The sequence below is a fragment of the Dromiciops gliroides genome, chromosome 5 (genome assembly GCF_019393635.1).
Source record: "Dromiciops gliroides isolate mDroGli1 chromosome 5, mDroGli1.pri, whole genome shotgun sequence".
Lineage (NCBI taxonomy): Eukaryota > Metazoa > Chordata > Mammalia > Microbiotheria > Microbiotheriidae > Dromiciops > Dromiciops gliroides.
In genome coordinates this window covers 25,699,230-25,721,574 of record NC_057865.1, presented here as the reverse complement: position 1 = coordinate 25,721,574, position 22,345 = coordinate 25,699,230, and the positions used below count along the sequence as shown (strand labels likewise).

The window sequence follows — 22,345 nt, the reverse complement described above, 5'->3', positions numbered from 1 at the left end:
CAAATAAGGAAGGACTTTATTAAACAAAGAAGTTCATATTTTATTCTGGAGACAGTGGGGAACTACTGAATTTGATCTAGAGAATGCCATGTTTAGACCTGTGCTTTAGGAAGATTGTTTGGCACTTTCATGGACGGTGGATTAGAGTAGGAAGATTCTGAAAGGGGACCCATTAAGAGGTTACTTTATTATTCTAGGGAAGGAGTGATGAGAGCCTGACCTACGTTGGCAGTCATGGTAGTAAAGAGAGAAGAGGAGAGATGCTTAATGGGATCTATCTATGTGATGAAAGAAATTGAAGGATTGATGGTTACTCTGAAGTTGTGAATCTGAGTAAATGGAAGAATGGGAGATCTCTAAAAAGAAATCAGGGAAATAGGAGGGACAAGTAAAGGGGGTGGAAGATAATGAGTTCCATTTTGGACATGCTGAGTTTGAAATATACATGGGATACCCAGGTAAACATATCCAGGAGGAAGCTGGTGATGCAGGAGCTACTGATGACTCAGTTTATGCAGATGATAGGAGTCACCTGTGTAGAGACAATAATTGAATCCATGGGAGTCAGTCTGTCAGTCAACAAGCATTTATAAAGCATTTACTATGTGCCATTAGAATGTAAGTTCCTTGAGGACAGGGAATGTTTTTCTTTCTGTCTGTATTTGTATTCCTAATGAGTACCATAGTGCCTGGCACGTAGTGAGTATATTTATTGTACATGCTTGTTGACTTCTTCTTTTTTTTTTGGAAGTTCTTTATGTCATCTTTGTATTAACACAATTAATAGCCTCTTTGTGTTGGGGGAAAATAGTATCTTTAATCATTTAAAGAAAATTGAATTTTTGATAAAATTATATAGTTATACATTGAAAAAGTTCAGAAGCCTGATTTATGAGAGAAATAGTGAATTATTTCTTCTCAAAAATGAAGAAAAAATATTACTACCACCAACAAAGTATCCTGATTTATTTTACTTAGGTTGATTTCAAAAGGACAGATATGGATTTTCACTATGAGATTATTTTTACCTTCACAGAGTAATAGAGCTACTATAATGCTACCATTTTACACTTCACAATAAATTGAAACAAGTCAGTGAAACTACAGGATAATCAGTATTGATGGAAGATGATTGGGCACACAATCAACAAAGGCATTCATTCTTTCTCCATGCCCAGAGGCTATCATTGACCAATTTTGTCAGCCAGTCTGTAGATCATTGGCAATAATAACATATATTCTTTGGGGATCATTTTGAGCTCTGTGAACTGAGGGAGTATTGCAGGAAGTCAGAGAAGAAATGGTCCCATTGCAATGGGAGCAGTATCTTGTCTCTGTTAATTTGGTATTACAAACATTGATTCATCAGTTAATTCATGACCTGGTGTATTTTTTAGCACCAAAAGAAGTAAATGTTTGTATCTATAAGTAGTTCAAAATATTATTTATCAATGCAATTTCTTTTACTATCATCACAAAATTGACTATTGCTTTTCTAATCTTGGAAACGTAAAAATTCATGCATTAGCATTTTTTTTCATGTTCTTCAGCATTTCAAGGACTTTTGGTTTCATTGGTGTGGGTATTCCCCCAACACAACTTGCAAATTCTATGATTTAATGTATGAGCTCAAGAGTTATTATTTTGGACACACCTTGTGGCCAACCTCATGATGATCTTCTGCAGATTTAGCTGAGCTGGTTTTTAGACAGCAGACATAAGGTTTACATACCATAAGAACATACAGTTCTTTCAGTTGTTGTACTTGAAGCCTTTTCACTTTGTAGGATCTTCCACAGCTTGTGATCTATTATTACAGCCTTTGGGAACAATCCAATCAATAAACATTCTTTAAAGGCCTACTGTGTGCTAGGTACTATGCTAAGCACTGGGTTACAAAAAAGAGGCAAAAGACATCCCTGCCCTCAAGAAACCTGCAATCTAATGAGGGAGACAACATGCAAACAATTATTAAACAAGCTATAAATAGAATAAATAGGAATAATAACAAATGGAAGGCATCAGAATTTAGATGAGTTGGGAAAAGCCTCTGGTAAAATAGGGTATTTTTTTTTGGACTTAAAGAAAGCCAAGGAAAGAAAAGGGAGAAAAGGGGTGTGTGTGTATGGGTGGGTGTAGGGGACAACCAGAGAAAATGCCTGGAGGTAAGGGATGGAGCATTTTTTTTCCGGAACAGCCAGGAGGCCAGTATCATGCAATAGAAGAGTGTGTTGAAGGGAATAAGGTGTAAGAAGACTGGAAAGGTAGGACGGGGTCAGCTTACAAGGGGTTTTGAATTCCAAACAGCATTTTGCATTTGATCCTAGAGGCAATAGGAAGCTACTGAAGTTTACTGAGTAGGGAGTGACATGACTGGAATTGTGCTATAGAAAAATCACTTTTGTGGCTGAATGGAGGATGGATTGGAAGCCAAAGTCCCTTCCACACCACAGTGAAGTATCATCTGCTGAATACTGTAGTGAAGATTTTTGTCTTCAAATAGCCCTCAATCTACCTTATGAACACTGCAATCAGAGATCTTAGCACCAAGTCCTACAGACTAAGAACACAAAGTACGAAAACAAGTAGATTTTTATGTGTAAATGAGTGTTCAGACTTTCCCTTGAGGGCAAAAGAAAAAGTCTGAAAACTTACCATGACTTAGAGAAATTGTGGTCTTAGTCAGACATTATTTTCTTCTCACCTGGAAGGGAATGAGACTATCACTGACTCTTTGTCAGAGCAGAGCTCTGTCCACTGGGACTTTTTGAATTGGACTATAGGCAGAGAAGTGATTTGCTTTAAGTGTTAGTAAGTTAAGCTCTATGGAGTTCAAGCTGGGATGAAGGAACCAGCACATTAGCCAGGTGGGCAGAACACACATATTCAAAATGGGGATTAAGCCTAGGGTGTTAAGGTTGCAGGCTGAGAAGCCAAGTGGCATCTACCTATCCAGATCCCTAATGACTAGTGTGACTGACCATATTCTCCAAGAGTATGAGAAAAAAATGCTCCAGTTCTTTTCCCCTTCTCTTACCTCTAATTCTACCTATTGACAACAGGTGTTTACTCCAAGAGTTGTCTGTAAGTCTGTTTTTTACCTCCTATCCCATATTTGTATCTTTGAAAATGTCTTAGGCTTGATACAAAACTATGAGAGCTCATAACTTCTTTGTGATAAACATCTCTGTATTAATTGCATGCCAGGGTGAGGGAAGTGGAAGATGCCAGTGACTAGCTAGGAAGATCCAGAATTAAGATAGGACAAGGATTTGAACCAGGGCCTAAAAGAGCCAGGATGCTTGGAGGCAATATGCAAAATAGAGAGAACCTTAATGATTTTCATTAATAATATTTTATAAACTTCTCAAAAAGTAGAATTAAAATTGTATCCAGGATTTTCCTCCTACCTCCCAGGCTAAAAATCATGAGCTAAATGGACAGGGAAGGGCAATGAGGGAGGATCCAGTGCTTCCCAGTGGCTATATATAAATTGCCCTGAATAAAAGATCATATTTCTAACAATTAAATGATTTAATGTTAATTTCATAAGGGATTCTATGAAGAGTGAATACATTATTTTAAATTATTTAAAAAGTATTCTTCTAGATATAACACTTCCTCTGACCCTAAGCTCTTAACTCCTGACTTTAACAGAAGCACACAGATATTTCTGGAAATAATTAACCTGTTCATAGTTTTCTTTTTTAAAATCAGAACTGGTTTTATGAAATATTTTATGAAAACCTTTATTTCAAGTTGACCCATTCAGAATTGAAGGTAGTTTTCTGCAGAGAACCTTTTGTTAGCTATCAATAGAACATACCCAAGAAAATTCAGATTCTGAGCAATTTCTTTTCACTCTCTATAATGCCTTATACATAATAGCCACACAAGAAACATGTGGTGATTAATAATGGAAGCTTTCAGCCAAAATAGAATAATCTTATTTGAATTTTTTCCTTTAAAGACATAATCAGAATCTAGATACCATATTTTAGAAAAAAAATGCTTTTCAGAGTAGGTAACCAGGAAAGAAAAGTTTTTTTTTAATCTTCTAATCACTATATGTATACACACACACACACACACACACACACACACACACACACACACACACATAACATCTTCAAGTAGCTAGATATAATAATAAAAAATAACATTTCTGAGGAAAAAAGATAAAGAAAGAAAACCACAGAGAAAAACTTAAAAACATTATAGAAAATATATTATAATTAGCATCACATAAATAGCCATGTCCTATAATTAATACACGATGTCTCATCTATGTGTGTTCCATAGGTCATTCCTAATGCATAGAAAAATACCACATTAATTTATAATTATCCTTTCTTTTATTTAAACTTCTTTTCTTTGTTTTTTTTTAGTTACTAAATATTTTATCTCTTTCCCACTTCACCTCCAAAAAATTTAAGAAAACAAAATCTGGAAAAAATATGAATAGGTAAGCAAAACAGATTACCACATCAGACACATCCAAAAACATATGTTCTTTTGTGCATCTTGAGTCCTTTACCTTTTTTTTTTTTTTAGGGGATGATACTATACTTCATCATCAGTTTTCTGAATCCTGTTTGCTCACTGCATTGATAAGAGGTCTTAAGTCATTCAAAGTTGTTAATCTTTACAAAAGTTATTATATAAATTATTTTCCCAATTTTCATCTCACTTTACATCAATTCATACAAGTCTTCCCAGCTTTATCTGAAACCAACTTTTCAATCATTTCTTATGTATGTTTAGCCATTCCCCAATTAATCACAATCTCCTTAGTTTTCAGTATTTTGTCACAACATGGAACTGCTATAATTATTTTTGTACATATGAGTCCTTTTTGTCTTTCTCTGTTCTTTTTAGTGTTACTGAGTCAGATGGTATGCACAATTTAATGATTTTGGGGGCAGATTACTTTCAAGAATAGCTAGATCAATTCACAGCTCCATCAAAAATGACCAATTTCACTATGCCCTTCCAACAATTTTCATGCATTTTCACCGCCTGTCTACTATTCCTTGAATTCTCTACCTCCTCCTCTCTGTCTCATGGCTTCCCTGTTTTCCTTCAAGTCTCAGTTAAATTCCCACCTTTTAAAAGAAGACCTTCATACCCCTCTTTTTTTCTACCTATATCTATCTGTCTGTCTATCTATTCATCCATTTCTTCCTTTGTTTCTTTGTTTCTTTCCTCTTCCTTTTCAATCATTCATTTATTTACTTATTTATTCATCTATTAATTTATCTAGCTAGCTAGCTATTCATTTGTTCACTCGTTTGTTTGTTTTTTTGTTTATTTGTGGGCGATGAGGGTTAAGTGACTTGCCCAGGGTCACACAGCTAGTAAGTGTCAAGTGTCTGAAGCCAGATTTGAACTCAGGTCCTCCTGAATCCAGGGCTGGTGCTTTATCCACTGCACCACCTAGCTGCCCCCCCCATCCCTCTTAATGATAGTAACTTTCCTCTATTATCTTCATTTTATCCTGACTTTACCTTGTTCTGTACATTATTGTTCACATATTGTCTCACATTTTAGCTCATGAAGTTCTTTGAAAACAGGGTTTTAAAAAAAATCTTTCTTTGCATCTACAGTGTTTAGTCCAGGGCTTTAAGTAGGTAATTAAATACCTATTGACTTGTTAACTTCTCATCTTTGACCATCTATGGGATGTACAACAGAACCGTGGAATTTTAAAATTTGTAATTGATAGGGAAAGCAGTTATTAGATGCTTATATGCCAGGCACTGTTTCTCTAATTTTTACTGATTTAGAGAATTAAAAAAAAATATAAGACTATTGATATTGTGGATTTTTTTCTTTAAGAACTTCCTGTTCATACACTTTGACCATTTACCAATTGTGAAATGGCTCTTATCATTGTAAATTTTTCTAAATTCCATATACATTGTGTTTAATAAACTGCCTTCTTAGTAGATAAGAAAAGAGTGACGAGAGAGGAATGTGCACGGCACTAGTAATCTATGCTTGATGCAGTCTACTTCTGCTGCCCTGCTCTTAGTCTCTTCTGCTTGCTCATATGCCAGTCAGAGATGGTTCTTATTTTCTTTCCTTTTAAATCTCTCTCTTTTTGCTCTATCCTCTGAGTCTTGGGTTTGTTTTCCTTAAAACTAATCTCTTTCTAAATCTACCTCTCTGTCTCACTCTTTGCTTTCACCTCACTTAGTTCCTTCTGATTCCTTCTTCAGTTTAATTAATTTCTACAAACTCAGTATGAATTCTCTCTTTTCACCAGTTCAAATGAAAATGAGGTTCATGTGATGATGTTTTTCAATACTTCCTCCTTGTTTATATTATTTTCTATTTACATACCTAGATTATATGAGACAGCATTTTCCCTCCCTTCTTTCTGTTTCTTCTCTGGTGTATTTACTTTCCTCTTTCTTTTTGGTTCAGCAAAACATAAGAAACCACTCTCAGATCCTGAGACTTGAGACCAACTCCCTCTAAAACTTGTGATGACAGAGTTTTGATGGGGCTTTCTTTTCCCTTTTTAGAATGTAAATGCTTCTTATTACTGAAATGTATTTACATTTTAATATTATGTTTTAACTTTTTCATTTCTATTTCAAAATTCCTATTTAGTTCTGTTCTTTTAATCAGGAATGCTTAGAAGCTACCTGTTTTGTTACAGATCCATTCCTCCCCACCCCTTCCCCAAACCCACTCCCAACCACCATGGAATTATATTCAGTTTTGTTGGGTAAGTTAATCTTACCTGTAAGCTTATATATTTTTCCTTTTTTGAATATAGCAATTCAAACTCTCCTCTCCTTTATTTGGTAGTTGCCAAATTTTATGTGATCCTTACCATGGGTATTTGGTATTTGAATTATTTTTTTCTGACCACTTACAATATTTTTCTTTGACCTAGAGACTCTGGATTTTGGTTATAATGTTCCTAGAAGTTTTCTCTCTTTTTCTTTCTTCCTCTTTTTCAACAAGTGGTTAGTGGATTCTTTCTAGTTTTACTTTTCACTCTGATTCTAATGGATTCATATTGAAATAGGTACCCATATCTTTTTTGATTCATGGTAGTTCAATGATGGACAGCTAGGTTGCACAGTGTATAGAGTGCCAAGCCTAGAGTTCAATTCTGGCCTCAGATACTTTCTAGCTGTGTGACCGTGGGCAAGTTACTTAACCCTGTTTACCTCAGTTTTCTCATCTACAAAATGAGCTGGAGAAGGAAATGAAAACCACATTAGTATCTTTGCCAAGGAAACCCCAAATGGGGTCACAAAGAGTCAGATATGACTGAAACAACTGAACAATGACAAAAGTTCAATGATTCTTAGGTTATTATTTTTATTTGACCTCTTTTAGGTAACTGATTTTTTTAATTTAAAATGAATTTCACTGATATCTTTTTATATTACCCAATATTGTTCCTATATTAATTCCCCTAAATCCTCCCAGGGAGCAATTTTTATAAAAAATAATTTTTTTTACAAAGAAAAAGGTGAAGAGAAAAATCAGCAAAATTAATATACAGATTGAAAAAGTGAAGTTCCATACTTGTGGACCTCCCAGTTCTGTAAAGGAATGGGGACATTACATCTTCTCTAATTTCTTATTTGGGGCCATGCTTATTCTTTATAATATGGGGCATCTTTTATTATTGATAATTTGGCGATTATTATTTTTTTCAAATTTACATTTGTTATGGTCATTGTATATCTCATTTTCTTGGCTTTGCTCAATTTATTTTGTATCAAGTCATGTAAGGCTTCCCATGCTTTTCAGTATTTATCCTATTCTTCATTTTTATGGCATCACAATAATCTCTTACATTCATGTACCATAATTTCTTTAGCCATTCCTCAATAGGAAAAAAATACAGGGTGTTCCATGAATTTGTGTGTCATCCTTTTGTAGGGGTCATGCCATGCTTCTTTGTAATCTTTCTATTTCAGTAAATGTCCTGCTGAAGTTACCACTTTTAAGATTTCTTGCTATTTAAGGGAGTCATTAACTACCTTTTGTTTTGTTCTATTTTTCAGAGTCTTTTACTTGGGTAGGGTTTTGTACCTCTTTGTACTAAGCTATAAATTCTCCTTCCAAATATTTCTCCTAGTAGTCTCATTTCCTTTCCAATTCTAACCCCCCCCCCCCCGGAAATATCATATCATTTAAATCATGAGTTTTTTACGCTCAACATTATTTCTTCCAGGAATTCTAGTTAACTTTCTGTATAAGTTGTCATTTTCTTTGAGATTTTGTTTTTAGATATTGTAGAGTGATTTTTTATTTTTTAGGTTTTTATCATGGGTATCCTTGGTTTCATAACAGCTTGTCATCACAGCTGTCTTTTTTGTTGTTGCTGTTTATTCATTCCTCTTCCTTTACTTCCTGAAATGGAACTGTGTTAAGGCCAGGTTTAGACACTTCTGGGGTGAATGTTGGGGCCATGCATGCTGCTGCTCTATATTCTCTAGAATTCTGCTGTTTCTTTCTTGAGGTTCTATGTTCTTCAAAGAGCTCAAAGTAGCTCAGGTCAGGGACTTTCAAACTTTCAGTGACCCCTGGTCTGATCTTGGGTGAAATCAGATTGCTTTCTACCTGATCTGAACTTTACAAGATCCTAACTCCAGTTTGAGCATCAGTTAAATAATTGTAGACTCACTCCAGTTGGAATTCCAGTATACTGCTGCTTGCCTTATGTCCTGTCTACTAGCAAGAAGTCTCTGGATATTCAGAAGAAAAGAACTGCAGGTTCAGCCTTTTGTGAAGTTTTGGCTGGGTTTGCTCAGCTCCTAACCCTGCCTGGTCCTGTGGGAAGGAGGGTTGAGCCCACAGTCCTTGTAAGCCAATATCCTGGTCCGTGGTGGTGTTCAAACCATCCAGCCATCTGACTCCAGAGGCAGAGCCACACAGCTGCTGCTTGCTTCTCTTTTTGCCCTTCACCCATACACAGACTCAAGCTCAGTCCTTATCAGTGCATAGTCATAGTACACAGTCTTAGGTCTCAATATCAGTTAGTGCTGAATCCATGACCCAGCTTTTGGGTCAGAGTGACACAGCTGCTGGCCTGTTACTATTCCTCTTTCCTGCATCATTTACAGCCTCAGGCTCAGTCTGAGCAAGATCCCTGAGCCTCCTTTGTCCTGATACAGAATGGCAGGCGTCAGGTCAATCCCAGTGTTGGAAAGATCTAGGAAGACCTTCCTTGCAAAGCCCTCTCCAGTGCTGGTGGGCCTCTGGATGTCTTCTTATGCTGAGATTCTCTGGAAAAATGACCCACTGTTTTTTCTCTCTGCATTTCCCACTCATAACTTCTTGGTGTTCTTTCTTCATCTTTGCTTGGTGGTACTACTTTTGCCCATTTCACCATCTTTGCCTATCACCTCCAAGCCTCTTCTTTCTTTATGTCATACCTCAGGCACTACGTCCTCTGTTAAGCATTTCCTTTTCCCCCATGTAAAGGTATTCACCCTTTCCTTGGTCTATAGATATCCTTTCCCCCCTTCATGCTCTACCTTTTATTATATTTATCTATGTGCATATCCTGTTGTCCAAAGCAGAATCTATTACTTAAGGTCAGAGACTGTGAATCTACATACCCATATGTTGCTAAATAATATGCATCTGTACATGGATAACTATGAGAGTTTAAAACTGAACTAATACTTTTGGGATACTGTCTCTGTATCAGTGAGAGAGAGCATGGCATTGTAGAAATAGTGATAATGATAATGATGATGATAATAACTGACATTTCTTTAGTGCTTATTATGTGACACTGTGCTAAGCACTTTATAATTGTTGTCTTCTTTGTTCCTTACAACAATCCTCTGATGAAGTTGCTATAATTATTCTCATTGCATAGTTGAGGAAATTGAGCCAGGTAGAGATTAAGTGATTTGCCATGGGCCATACAGCTATTAAATGTCTGAAGCTGCATTTGGACTCAGGTCTTCTTGATTCTAGACCTGCCACTCTGTTCACTGTGGTGCCCTCCAGCTGTTTTTAAGTACTGGATTTAAGAGTCACAAAGACAGGTTCAATTAGTATCACTGAAGCTTAATAGATGTACACAAGTTTATAAATGACTATGCCTCAGTTTACTTATCTGTAAAAAGGGCACAGTATTAAGCTAGATACTTTATACTCAAATAAATACTGGTGCTTTGCAAGCCTTCATGTTGTGTTTTTTAAATTAATTACTATTGTTATATATCAGTTTTGGGTAAGCATGTATTAATCTATTAACATTACAATACCAGTAAAGAAATGACCACAGGTCTCACAGGCTCCATGATAGAGAAAGCAAGGAGAGAGCTTTACCATGGCAGTTAGCCCGGCAGGAGAAAAGCCACAAAAGCCCCATGCTGACTCCAACATGTAGTCTCAAGGAGATCTAAGAGAGTTCAGAAGACCCACAAGCAAGAAAGCCAAGAGCACCCACCAAGAGAGAGAACTGGTGGCCTCTTCCCAGAGTTTTTATCCTCTTTTGATAGAGGCAGGTCATTTTACATTGATAAAAGCTAATTGGTAAGCATCATTCACTTCCATTGCTTGACATGACTTGAGGGTGGTCTATGTTAAAATGAACTCTATAGATGACATCAGAGAGAAGAATGTAAGAGACCCTCGCTGAAGAGCAAAGGCAAAGTCCATTATCTAGGGGGTGGTTTGATCCCATCAATCTTTTACTGAATTAGTCATCTCCATTTCTTTTGTTCCCTTGAGTTTGTCCCAGACAAGGTTTGCTGAAGTTCCTTAAGAACTGGACTTTTTGGAGTGGGGGGTGAGGGTGGAGAAAGGACTGAGAAACTGATCTCTGGGTCCCCCCAAGAAATCCATTATTAATTATTTTCTCACAACATGCTATAGACATGCTATTATTATTGTTGTCACTTGTGTGTATACACACACACAAATATATATGCTGTTCAGTGTATATAAGTAGTTGGAAAAAAAGAAATAAACTGACAATTTTCTCTAAGTATTAGTGAAGACATTTTGTTAGGAATATCTCACTTGTATATATATTTTTTGTTCTGAATGGTCATGCCTTGCTCACCTGAATTTCTATCTTGTCTATATTTTCAGCTGTTCTACCAAAACCCCAACTTTGCTATACTTCCAATGTACAGAAAATATTACGAAGTGATATGTCAGGTTTTTGTGACCTTTAGCACCATGGTATTGATGTAGGAGGTGAAAAGGGGTTAACAGAAAAACCGAAGACCCAAGCTCTAATTCAGATATGAGCTTTAAGAGGGATTCAAACCCCAGTTAATGGATAACTTACAAGTCAGGATGCTAAGTTCTCTTACCCACATAAATCAGTACCCATAATGGGAACAGAGGAAGGGAGACCATGAAGACCTGAGACTATAACAATGAAAAAATTGACAGGCTGTAGAAACTTAGACTAGAAATAAAAGAAAAATGAAGATATTTTGAAACTAGTCATGAGAACCAGAAAGAGACATGCACAGAAAAGGCCAAATTTGTCCCCAGATTCACCTGATGATGTGTAAACCCCCAAAACATACCTCCACTGAAAAATGTACCTGCCTCAGGGGTTGGTTTAAGACCCCAGGAATTCCAAATTAGGATAAACCCTCCCCTGTACCTCCCTAAGGTGGAGATTATTATAATGAGGCTGATAATCCATTTATCCATACTATAAATATAACTGTCTTTTTTTTTCACTATTTGAGAGATACCTTTCCACTTTTCTGGTTCTCTCCCTGTGATCACTCACAGTATTGCAATAAAACTTGGGAAACTGAGTCACTGAGTCTTGTAATTCTTTTGGGATGACATAAGCAATTTGACCCTAATTCCATCCCACACCAGTGTCTTTTAGAAAAGCTTCTTGTATACTCCATTTGTTGCTGTTATGGGCACTCTGTGTTCTAATGGTATATATCATCATGATAACGATTTGTTATTTGTTATTTAATTCAGGGATTCAGTAGTAATAGTGATATGTGAAAAATTCTCTAAGTCAGGTCATATGAGTGATTTATAGATTTTGATTCTCAGATTTCTTACTATTTACTTACAGTTTAGAAGCTTTTATCCAGATTTCATCCTTTCATTCACAGGTTATTGATAAGAACTCTGAGACATGAGGAATTAGGTGCTTTGTTTAGGATTATGTAGAAAACAAGTACAAGAGCCAGGATTCTCCCCCACACATATAGAATTCGCTAGATATCACTAAGTCCCCAAGCTTTTCCACTTTCTTTTTTCCCATGTGTCTCTTATAATGAGTATTTTCCCCCTTCTTGCTGGCTGTAGTTGTTACAAAGGTACTTTATTATCATTTATGGTGCTGGTGAGACTATCACAAACTTTGATGAGGAATCATAGACAGCTCATTGATAAGGAATATTTGTTTTATACCCACTAGACACCACATGTCTAAAAGCAACAAGAAGAGTTTCTTTTTAATGTTTTGTGTTTACTTTGGTTGATTTGAAAAATGAAATAAATTGAAATTGACTCAGAGCTAACACTTTACCTCTACTACTGGTGTTTTCTTAGTTGTTTCTGAGACAGAGGAGATACTAAAAGATCTGGAACAAATGCTACAGGAAGCAGAAGAACCTGTGAAGAAATCTGGGGAGTCAAATGCACATGGATATGAAATACATGCAGAAGGAAAGGTAATTTGTGACCCTTTGTATTGTTGCTCCTTGTGGAATAGCTGCTTCAAGCATTCTTCACATGAGCATAATGGTTCTTGCTGAGAGATTCTAGGTTGAAAATAATTTTTTCCATAATAAAAAGTTAGCTAGATTCAAAGGTTCCTGTGACCTTTAGTTGAATAATCAAATGATAGGATTCAGAGGTAAAAGAGGCCTTGGAACTCATCTAGGTCAACCATTTCATTTTATTTTCTTTTAAAAGTTTGTATTGACATATTTTCTTTTTAAATGATTTTTATTTTTTAACATCTGGGTTCCTTTCCTCTACCTATAGTGACTGGAGACATATTTTCAATGAATGAGAAAGGGAGAAAAAAAATCAGGAAAACCCCACTATATCTGCAGAGTCTAGGTATTCCATATGGCTTGTTATCCACCTCTACATCCAAGGGAGGGAGTTGTATTTTCTTATCTCTACCCTGGGGCTAGAGAGAGAGGAGGAAACTGAGGCTCAGAGAGGTTAAAAGACTTGCCCTCTGTTTCAGGGCTAGTGAGTGTGAGAAGCAGCTAGAATGGGGAGCCCAGGGATTGAAAGATATTTGGTTACTAAAAAGGAGTTAATGGCAGCATCAAAGTTCTGTTCTGTTGGACAATTAGGAACATATCTGAATGTTTGTAAGGAAAGTCTATGCAGATATAAGCTGGTAGTTTTTATCTTTCTCTTTTTATTCTTTCCCTCATTCTCCCTTTTATCAGCCATATGCCTACAGAGCTACTTGGGTAACTCGAAAAGGGGGACCCTGGGCTTTATTAAAGCATTGGCCAACATCTCTTACACTATTCTGGTGGACAAGATGGAATGAGTTGGCCTAGATGGTACTGTATGGTATTTAGAACTGGTTGAATTGCTGGATCCAAAGAGTAGTCATTTTTTGTCAGCTTATAAGGAAGGAGACCTTTAGTGAGTGACCCAAGAGGAAGTTTCTTCATTGAGTTCCCTATAAGAATGTAATCACAGATCATGCCCACCTGCCAAAAAAAAGAATCGATCATTTGGATAGAGGAATAGATGGCATTCTTATCACATTTGTAGATGATGCCAGTGTAGAAAGGATGGCTAACACATGGGATGACAAAGCAAAGGTCCAAAGAGCTCTTTAATGGCTATATTAGGACACTGAATCCAAAATATGAACCTGTAGAGGGAGAAATATAAAGGTGATTAAAAAAAAAGTGCAGCTAGGTGGCACAGTGGATAAAGTGCTGGCTCTAGATTCAGGAGGACTTGAGTTCAAATCTGTCCTCAGACACTTGACACTTACTAGCTGTGTGACCTTGGGCAAGTCACTTAACCCTCATTGCCCCACCAAAAAAAAAAAGAAAATAATCTAGGTATTTTCATGGACAACAAGTTCACTATCATTGAGTTAGTCATGGCATATGATCGTCAAAAAATTAATGTAATCATAGACTGCATTAAGAAAGGCAGAGAATCCGGGTCTAGGAATGTGATACCTCCCCTGTCCTCCATTGAGATCAGACCACATCTGCAGTTTTCTCTTCAGTTCTGGGTACTCCATTTAAGAATGAGCTCAGATGTTGAGTATCCAGAGGGCAGGTTCTGCCATATGAAGATTGGTTGAAAGAAATTATGATGTTGAACCTGAAGAAGGGGAATGTATGATCTTCAAGTATTTGAAGTTCTGTCATGTGGAAGACAAATGAAACATGTTCTAATTGGGCTTAATGGGTCAAACAAGGAGCTTCTGGACCTATAATACATGGACTTCAGTCCTCCTCCCACCCAAGGGTCTATGGATATTTATCAGAGGGGTCATAATCTTGGATAGGAAAATAATGACATCTTTATTTTCACTAACCTCTAACTGGAATCAAGCATTTTTTCAATTATGGATTAAGAGAAAAAAAAAAACCAAACCCTTAACTATTCAAAGGAGCCCATAGGCTTCACCAGACTGCCTAAAGGGTTCGTGACACAAAAGAGATTAAGAACCTCTCACATGAGGAACATTTCCTAACGGAGCTAACTAACAGTTATGTGGGCTGCCTTGGAGGTTGTAGATTTCCCCCTTGCTAAAGGTGTTCAAGCGAAGCCCAAATGCCCTAAGAATGGGCAACATGGCCATGAGGGTCTCTTCCAACTCAGAGATTCTCAGAATTAAAAAAAGTAGTCTATTCATAGAAACAAACTCATCTGTAAATGAACCATCCGCTTAGGAATTGGGAGGTAGTGAGAAGAACAGTAGATTTGGAATCAGAGGACCTGGATTCAAATCCTCTGATGCTGACTCTTGGTGTGATCTTCACCAGCCTCTTTGGGGCTCCATTTCCTCATCTGTCAAATGAATTTAGAAGTGGAGCTGGGAGGAGCCCTGGGCACTTCTCAAAGTGGGAGCTCTAGGAGGAACTCACCCTTCAGTGGAGAGGGCAGCAAGGCTGGAGGCATTTTGCAGAGTGAGAAGGCTGCTTATAAATAAAGCAGAGCATATTTAGTGGCTTTAAGAAATCAATGCAGCTTTTAAGGGCAGGTTTGACATTATCAGAGACTAGGTTAGGCAAAGGGAGAATTGAGTTTTTAAAATAAACAGTCCAGAAAAGACCCAAATTATCATCTTCAAGTTCTGAACATGCTTAGCCTCTGAAAATGTCCTATTTGGGATATTTTGGGTTCTGTAGTTTAGTCATTGTTAAAACAGGTCTGACTCAGGCAAGCACCCTGTTAATTCAGGTTTGATGTGGGATGAAATGAGGAACTAATAGGTCATTGAGTGGTTCAAAAAGGAAGTTGACTTAGCTGTAACATAGGAAGGATATTCAACAAGAATACATTATTACTTGTTTCTAGTAAACAGGGTTTTCCTAGCTTTCATATGGGAGCACATCTGGTCTGCAGGGCAGGATGTAGTGATTCACACAGTCTTGGGATACCCACCAAGTCTGAGAACCCCAGACTACATAAGTGAGCCTTGGGTGATCAGGAAGCTATGTCAACATGGCAAGATACCATCAGGAATCTCTGTCAAGGGAAGCATGGCACAAATCAGGTTCTAGGAATATCTTTGTTACCTTTTAGAGAAAACTGGCCTATGCCATGTTGGGCTGGGAGAAAAAGAGGGGGAACCCTGGTAGATAAATATTGGTGCTATTATGGTAATGCTTCCACTATTCATTGCTTCTTTGAGGTTTGAATATTTAAGACCACAGATTACTCTCACAGATTTTCCTTATTGGAGGGAAACAATGGCATGTGTAATTTCAGCACTCCCCACTGAAACACATGCATGCACTTGCACACACACACACACACACACACACACACACACACACACACACACAAACCCAAGAAGTAATCAAAACTCTTATTCGATCTCCAAAATGAATATTGGAGTTCCCAGTTTTGTTGTTCTTGGGCTAATTGAATTTCTTAAGCAGCAAGACAGTAATAGTGAAATGATCTAGAATTAATAACCAAAGACCTAACCTGGATAGTCCACCAAGTAGACATTCTATACACAGCTATTTGAAAGTAGATGCTGCAATTATTTAAGATAAAAGAGGCAACTTGGTGACGTGGAAAGAGCAGTGGACTGGAGCTCAGGAGACAGAGGTTCCAGTTAAGCTTTACTACTTAGTAACTGTGTGATCTTGGACATCACTCGACTTTTCCAAATTTTCATTTCTTAATCTGTACTTGTGGGGATAGCAATATCTGCCTTACCTTACAGAGTTGTTGCATGTATTAAATGAGATAATACATGAACAAATGTATAAAAAATCTGAAATGTGATATGTTTTATTGCTGATCTTTATGAGATATGTATATATAAATCAAGGGTGTTCTCAATAAGTGTTTTTGAAGGAAATAAGTCAGCTTTCACAAACAGTATTAAATAATGGACCACATCTTTACTGTTTCACAGTTAACTGAAAGATGTAGAGAAAAGATCTCTTTGTGTTTATTGCTCATCGATCTTGAAAAAGTATTTGCTTTGGAGGAACAAAACCTTATCTTTTAGGCTCTTTTGCAAAAGGAACTTCATACATCAAAATCACTCAAGATTCCTTGAAATATATAACATCAAAAATGACCTTATTAATGATCCTCTGATAGTAAATATCTGGAGGAGATCCAGCCCAGTGTCCAAGTAGAAAATTCATTCACAGACATGATCTCCAAGTGTTTCTGTTTGTGGATTTCATCAAGCCCTAACTTCCTGGAAGAGCTTTGCAATCACTTATATGAGAAAGGCCAAGTGGATAAAGAATATTAATTGCCCAGATTTCAATATGCATTTGGTGTATATAGTATAGAGTTTGTCCCTCAGTGTGGATGTCTGGGATAAGTGGTATAAATTGACAGCAAGATGTATCCAGAATTGAACATGGTGAGTAAGAGGGTGGCTAGACTCCCTTTGGGAAATTGCAAAGCTCTTTACTGATCCCAAGTTTCTCCTGAAAGCAAGGGACCATCTTTTAAATTCTGACATTCTGCCAATATTATGTTTTTAATGTAACAACACTCTTTCTGGAAAATTACAAATGCTTATCACACATAAGGCAATAAAGAAATGATGATACAAGCAAGTGGGCTGTAACACATAACCAATGAAGAACTCAGAAGAGCACAAGTAAAGAATATTATCAAAGAATTCTTGTCCTTCATTCTCAAAGAAGACCATGACATCAGAGTGATGTCATGACTTGCAGTGAATTGGATATATATCTTGCCACTGGACCCAGATAGCTCTGGAGAAGAGAGTGAGGTTGGCGACCTTGCACAGTCCTCCCTCACTTCAATCCAATTCACTGCAAGTTACTATCCACTGTGCCACATAACTGCCCATCCTAAAGATGATGTGCTGGTCACATGGAAAGGATGACGGGTGACATGGTGAAGATCAGATTACTCACATGGTTAGGGGGAAGTGAAAAAGATCTCCAACACTGCGTGGACCTTGATGTCAATGACTTGGGAGGATACGTGCAAGAATTATACAGGATGGCATATGTGATGGAATTTTTGTGTGTGAGGTAATAAGTGTCAAGTGTCTGAGGTTGGATTTGAACTCAGGTCCTCCTGAATCCAGGGCTGGTGCTCTATCCATTGTGCCACCTAGTTGCCCACAGGATGGCATATGTGAATGGGTTTGAATCTGTTTTGTTGGAAAGAACTATAAAAACAGTTAGATCACACATCCACAAGAGGATTTTAATATTAGTCAAACATGAATTTTTGATACACCAAAGTGCTGATCTAAATAACAAAGTTTTATTCTTTTTCTGAGTCAGCCTCTGAAGGAGTCAGAAAGATAACTAATCACAAACAGTAAGTGCTTACTATGTTCTAGCATTGTGTTAGGTTCTAGGGCTAGAAAGACAAAAAGGAAACAATCTTTTCCCTTAACAAGATGACATTCTTTTGATACATGCATAAGGATATATAAAGTAAGTCCAAAGTAATGTGAAGGTAAGACATTAGCATTCCCAAAGATGGCAGGCTAAGCCTTAAGCATCTCTTCAGAAGTGTAAGTGAGGAGGGAGTGCTTCCTATGCATGGGACACAGCCATTGCAAAGTCTAAGGGTGGGAGATGGAGTTTTCTATGTGGGGAGCAGCAACAAGGATAGCCTGAAGAGTGTGTGAAGGGGAGTTATATAGAATGAAGCTAGAAAAGGTAGTTAGGGACCAGTTTGTGAAGGGCTTTAATGCCAGTGAAGTTTGCACTTGATGCTAAAGATAATAGGGAGCCACTTGGGTTTATTGAGCAGCAGAGTAATATCATAAGACATGTTCCCTAGGAAAATCCCTTTGATAGCTATGTCAATAATGGCCTACAGAAAGAAGAATTGAAGCTGATGATAGAGACAGAAACAGAGAAACAAAAACAGTGACAGACAGGAGGGAGAGGGCTGAGAGGAGAGAGGGACAGAGAAAATGGAAAATAGGACCCAGGACAATGTCTCAGCCTTGATGCAAACATCTCACAAATATTTTCCTTAATTCTTCTCCAGGAACGTCAAGAGCAACATTAATCTTTAATCCCAGTCACTAAAAATGTATGCATAGTATGAGGACAAGAGGTTTTTTTCTTTACTAGTGATGGCTTTAAAATTATTCAGACTAATCTATCTGATAAAGATCTTCAAGGTCATTCACGACATTTACAAAGACAAAATCAAGGTGAAAAATTCCCATGATAAAAACAATCTCACATTTCTAACATATACTATTAAAATATTAGTGTTGGGACAAAGGCAGTTGTCAACATCTGAGCTCAGCCTGTATCTCTGGGTGTGTGTGGCAGGGTGGAAGGTTGAGGGGTCTGTGATATGACCCCAAGTGTGACCCCTGGTGGCCAAGGGTTTCCTCCCAGCCCATTCTTAGCTTGGTTTGAGGCTTGCACACTTCTTCATTCTCAAAACACCAGCACTAGCAACAGTTCACATTGGCATAGCTCTTCATTGTGCTTTATAAACTGTGAAGTACATTATATAGATCTGAGTCATTGCTGTTACTTCTCTTCCCCCCTCCTGCCCCGTCCCCCAGGTTTGGTTTTATCCCCATTTACGGACACTGACACTAAAACTGAAAGTTTACATAGTTTCCTCAGTCAAAACTGTGTCTTCCCAGGTCACACCCAGGGTTCTTTCTCACAGTCCACAGTGTTTCATTGTTCTCCCCACCCCGCCCCCTCACCCCCAGCCCAGATAGTTTCCAGTGCATAGTTTAAGTTGAGGGAAGCTTTCTGTGGGGCTTATAAACTGTGTGTACTGTTCTCTTCAGGTATCTCTGTGCAGCACAGAAACTCCAGAGGAAATCCTATGTGAAAACCAGTGTGAAGAAGATTGTCTTATCATTGATGGGATACCCTTCAGAACTGGAGAATGTATTGAGAGTATAAGTGACAAGTTTAAAGAAATAGATGCTCTGATGTCTGAATTTTAGATGTGAATGTCTGAATTTTAGCATGTAAATGACTAAAATGATCTATTCTTGTGGCTATCCATTTTCAGATGACAAGAGTATTTAAAATATAAGTTCCAAGAGGCAAAAGCAATATAGAAATTATATGTTTATTTATTTAAAAATTTATTACTAGGTTATGACAATCAAATTATGTTTATGTGAGTGCTTATGACAAAAGTAAATAAAAATTTAACATTTACCTCTTTGTTTTGATCTGTCTTCATATATCTAAAATATTTAACATAAAACTGCTTAAGTAGCAAATATTAAAATTACAAATGGGAATAATGGACATCCATAGAGTACCTTAAAATTTGTTAAGTACTTTCTAGACATTAGTGCACTTGGGTCCCTCAAAAAACCTGTGAGGCAAGTACTGAAGGTATTATTCTCTCCATTTTGCTGATGATAAAGCTGAGGATCAGATAGCTAAGTGATTTGCCCAAGGCCACAGAGTTCATAGGTATCAGAAGTAGAATTCAACCTGATGTCTTTATTACTATGAGCTCCATATCCACTACACCAGCTTGCTACCAATTAATGTAGATGGGGCAAGTAGGTTGCACAGTGGATAAAGCATGGCCCTAGAGTTGGGAGGATGTGAGTTCAAATCTGGCCTCAAACATTTCGTACTAACTAGCTGTGTGACCTTGGGCAAGTCATTTACTCCAGTTTCCATAACATCCGGGGCCATCTCCAGTCATCCTGACATATATCTAACCACTGGACCCAGATAGCTTTGGAGGAGAGAGTGAGATTGGTGACCTTGTACAGCCCTGACTCGCTTAAATCCAATTTACTGCAAGTCATGGCATCACCCTGTTATTTTCATTCTTATAATATTTGTTGTTTGTCCTCCATTCTCCAAAAGGACCATAACATTGGGAGGTGGTATCATAACGTGCGGCGAATTGGATTTAAGTGGATGAAGACCGTGCAAGGTCACCAACCTTACTCTCTCCTCCAGAGCCATCTGGGTCCAGTGGCAAGAAGACATACATCAGGATGACTGGAGATGGCCCCAGATATTTAAGGCAATTGGGGTTAAGTGACCTGCCCAGGGTCATACAACTAGTAAGTGTCTGAGGTGAGATTTGAACTCAGATACTCTCAAGTTCAGGGCCAGTGTTCTCTCCACTGTGCCACCTAGCTGCCTCAACAACAACCACAACAACAATAACAACTGATAATAAAACTGTGTGGAAAACCTGTGTTGTTGGTATAACTTAGTAGAGAAGTCCCAGACAGTTGTTTGAGATGCATTGAGGTTGGATGACTTACTCTGGTTTGACAGCTCTCAACTAAGAATTTGAACCCAGCTCTTCCTAACTCCAAGCCTTGTACTCTATCTGCTAAACCACTGCTGCATCATTGTTGATTTGCCATGTACATTTTAGTATGATTCAACATCCTTGGGTAAGAAGAAAGTATATAAAAATAAATAGTCATGGACTTAAAAGGGTTTTAAGGAGGCTTAACATACTTTTATATTTGTTTTTATTTTTTTATTATGAACTAAATAACACTATCTTTCTCTATGCAAAGAGCATAAAATAGAGGGTAAATCAAAAATCATGGATCCCTGTTATGTACAGCTTGTTTTTTTAAAGTATATACTTTAACACAGTTTTACAAATACTGCTTTGCTTATCTGAGTTCCCTTCTGAATTTTTCTTTCTTCTCTGTATTTTAAAAATGTTTCATTTCTGGGCTTTTTTATTATCACTACCCCCACTTTCTTCCAAAATAAAAGTCCTCATTTGTAACAAATATATTTGTATATTTGTGTATTTCAGCAAAACAAATGCATACATTGACTGTTTCTTCATTTGTATATCTTCTTCTGTAGCTGTAGTCATTTTATCATAGTTTGGCTCACTTGACTCATCAGTTAATGTAGCAGTTCAAGTAAGTCTTCTTAAATTACTCTGTATCTGTCCTTTTCATCATTTGTTTAAAACTCAATCATATATTACATTTGTATGACATTATTTGTTCAGCCATTCCCCAATATATGAACACTCTCATTGTTTCCAGTCCTTTGCTATACCAAAAAGTTCCACTATATGTATGTATGTATGTGTAAATGTATGTATATACATATACATATATATGTATTGTGTGTGTATATATACATATATATGTGTGTGTGTATGTGTGTGTTCTGTTTCTCTGTGTTTCATCTCTTTGGGATACAAACACAGATACATGCATATGTATATATCTATAGACGTATATGTCAATCCCAATTTTAAAAAAATTGTTGGATATTTTTAGCAAAATACACTGGATAATAAATGGTTCATAATATATTTCTCTTGGTAAAGGAGGGCAATAGTGATGGTGATGGTGATAAGGTTCCTAACAGTAGACCAAGAAGATTGGGTTTCCAGCCCTGAACTAGGAAGAAAACATGTCTAGCTCCCACTCCCCTGTCAGAGTGCCCTTGTGCCTTGACTAAAAGTATAGAGCTTTCTTAGGCCCACTACACACTGAGAGCTAAGACAAAGGAAAACAAGGAGATGTATATGTCTGGGTTGACCACAGGTATTTATGAAAAGTAAAATTATGTCAGTCATTTGCAATTTATAGTAGAATAAAGGAAGATGCTTAGAAATTGGCTCTAGCCATGCCCAGATGAAGCAGGGAGAGGGGCAAAGGGAAAGAAAGACCATAAGTTCCTCCATATTCCCTGCAAAGTGCTGGCATCTTAGCCAG

General features: G+C 37.3%; 1 protein-coding gene and 1 non-coding gene across 2 annotated transcripts in view; one reads left to right on the top strand and one right to left on the bottom strand.

Moving 5' to 3' along the window:
• ZCWPW2 (zinc finger CW-type and PWWP domain containing 2) overlaps nt 1–19,700 on the top strand; it is a 100,731-nt gene extending 81,031 nt beyond the window's left edge. Inside the window, exons 8-9 of the mRNA XM_043967481.1 lie at nt 12,538–12,659; nt 19,445–19,700. Coding sequence (XP_043823416.1) covers nt 12,538–12,659; nt 19,445–19,606 — 284 coding nt within the window. The 3' untranslated portion in view covers nt 19,607–19,700. The remainder of the gene's footprint in view (nt 1–12,537; nt 12,660–19,444) is intronic.
• On the bottom strand, nt 7,867–7,970 carry LOC122730232. Its single transcript, XR_006353429.1, has one exon. It is a non-coding gene; the product is annotated as a U6 spliceosomal RNA (small nuclear RNA).
• Nucleotides 19,701–22,345: the final 2,645 nt, after the last annotated feature.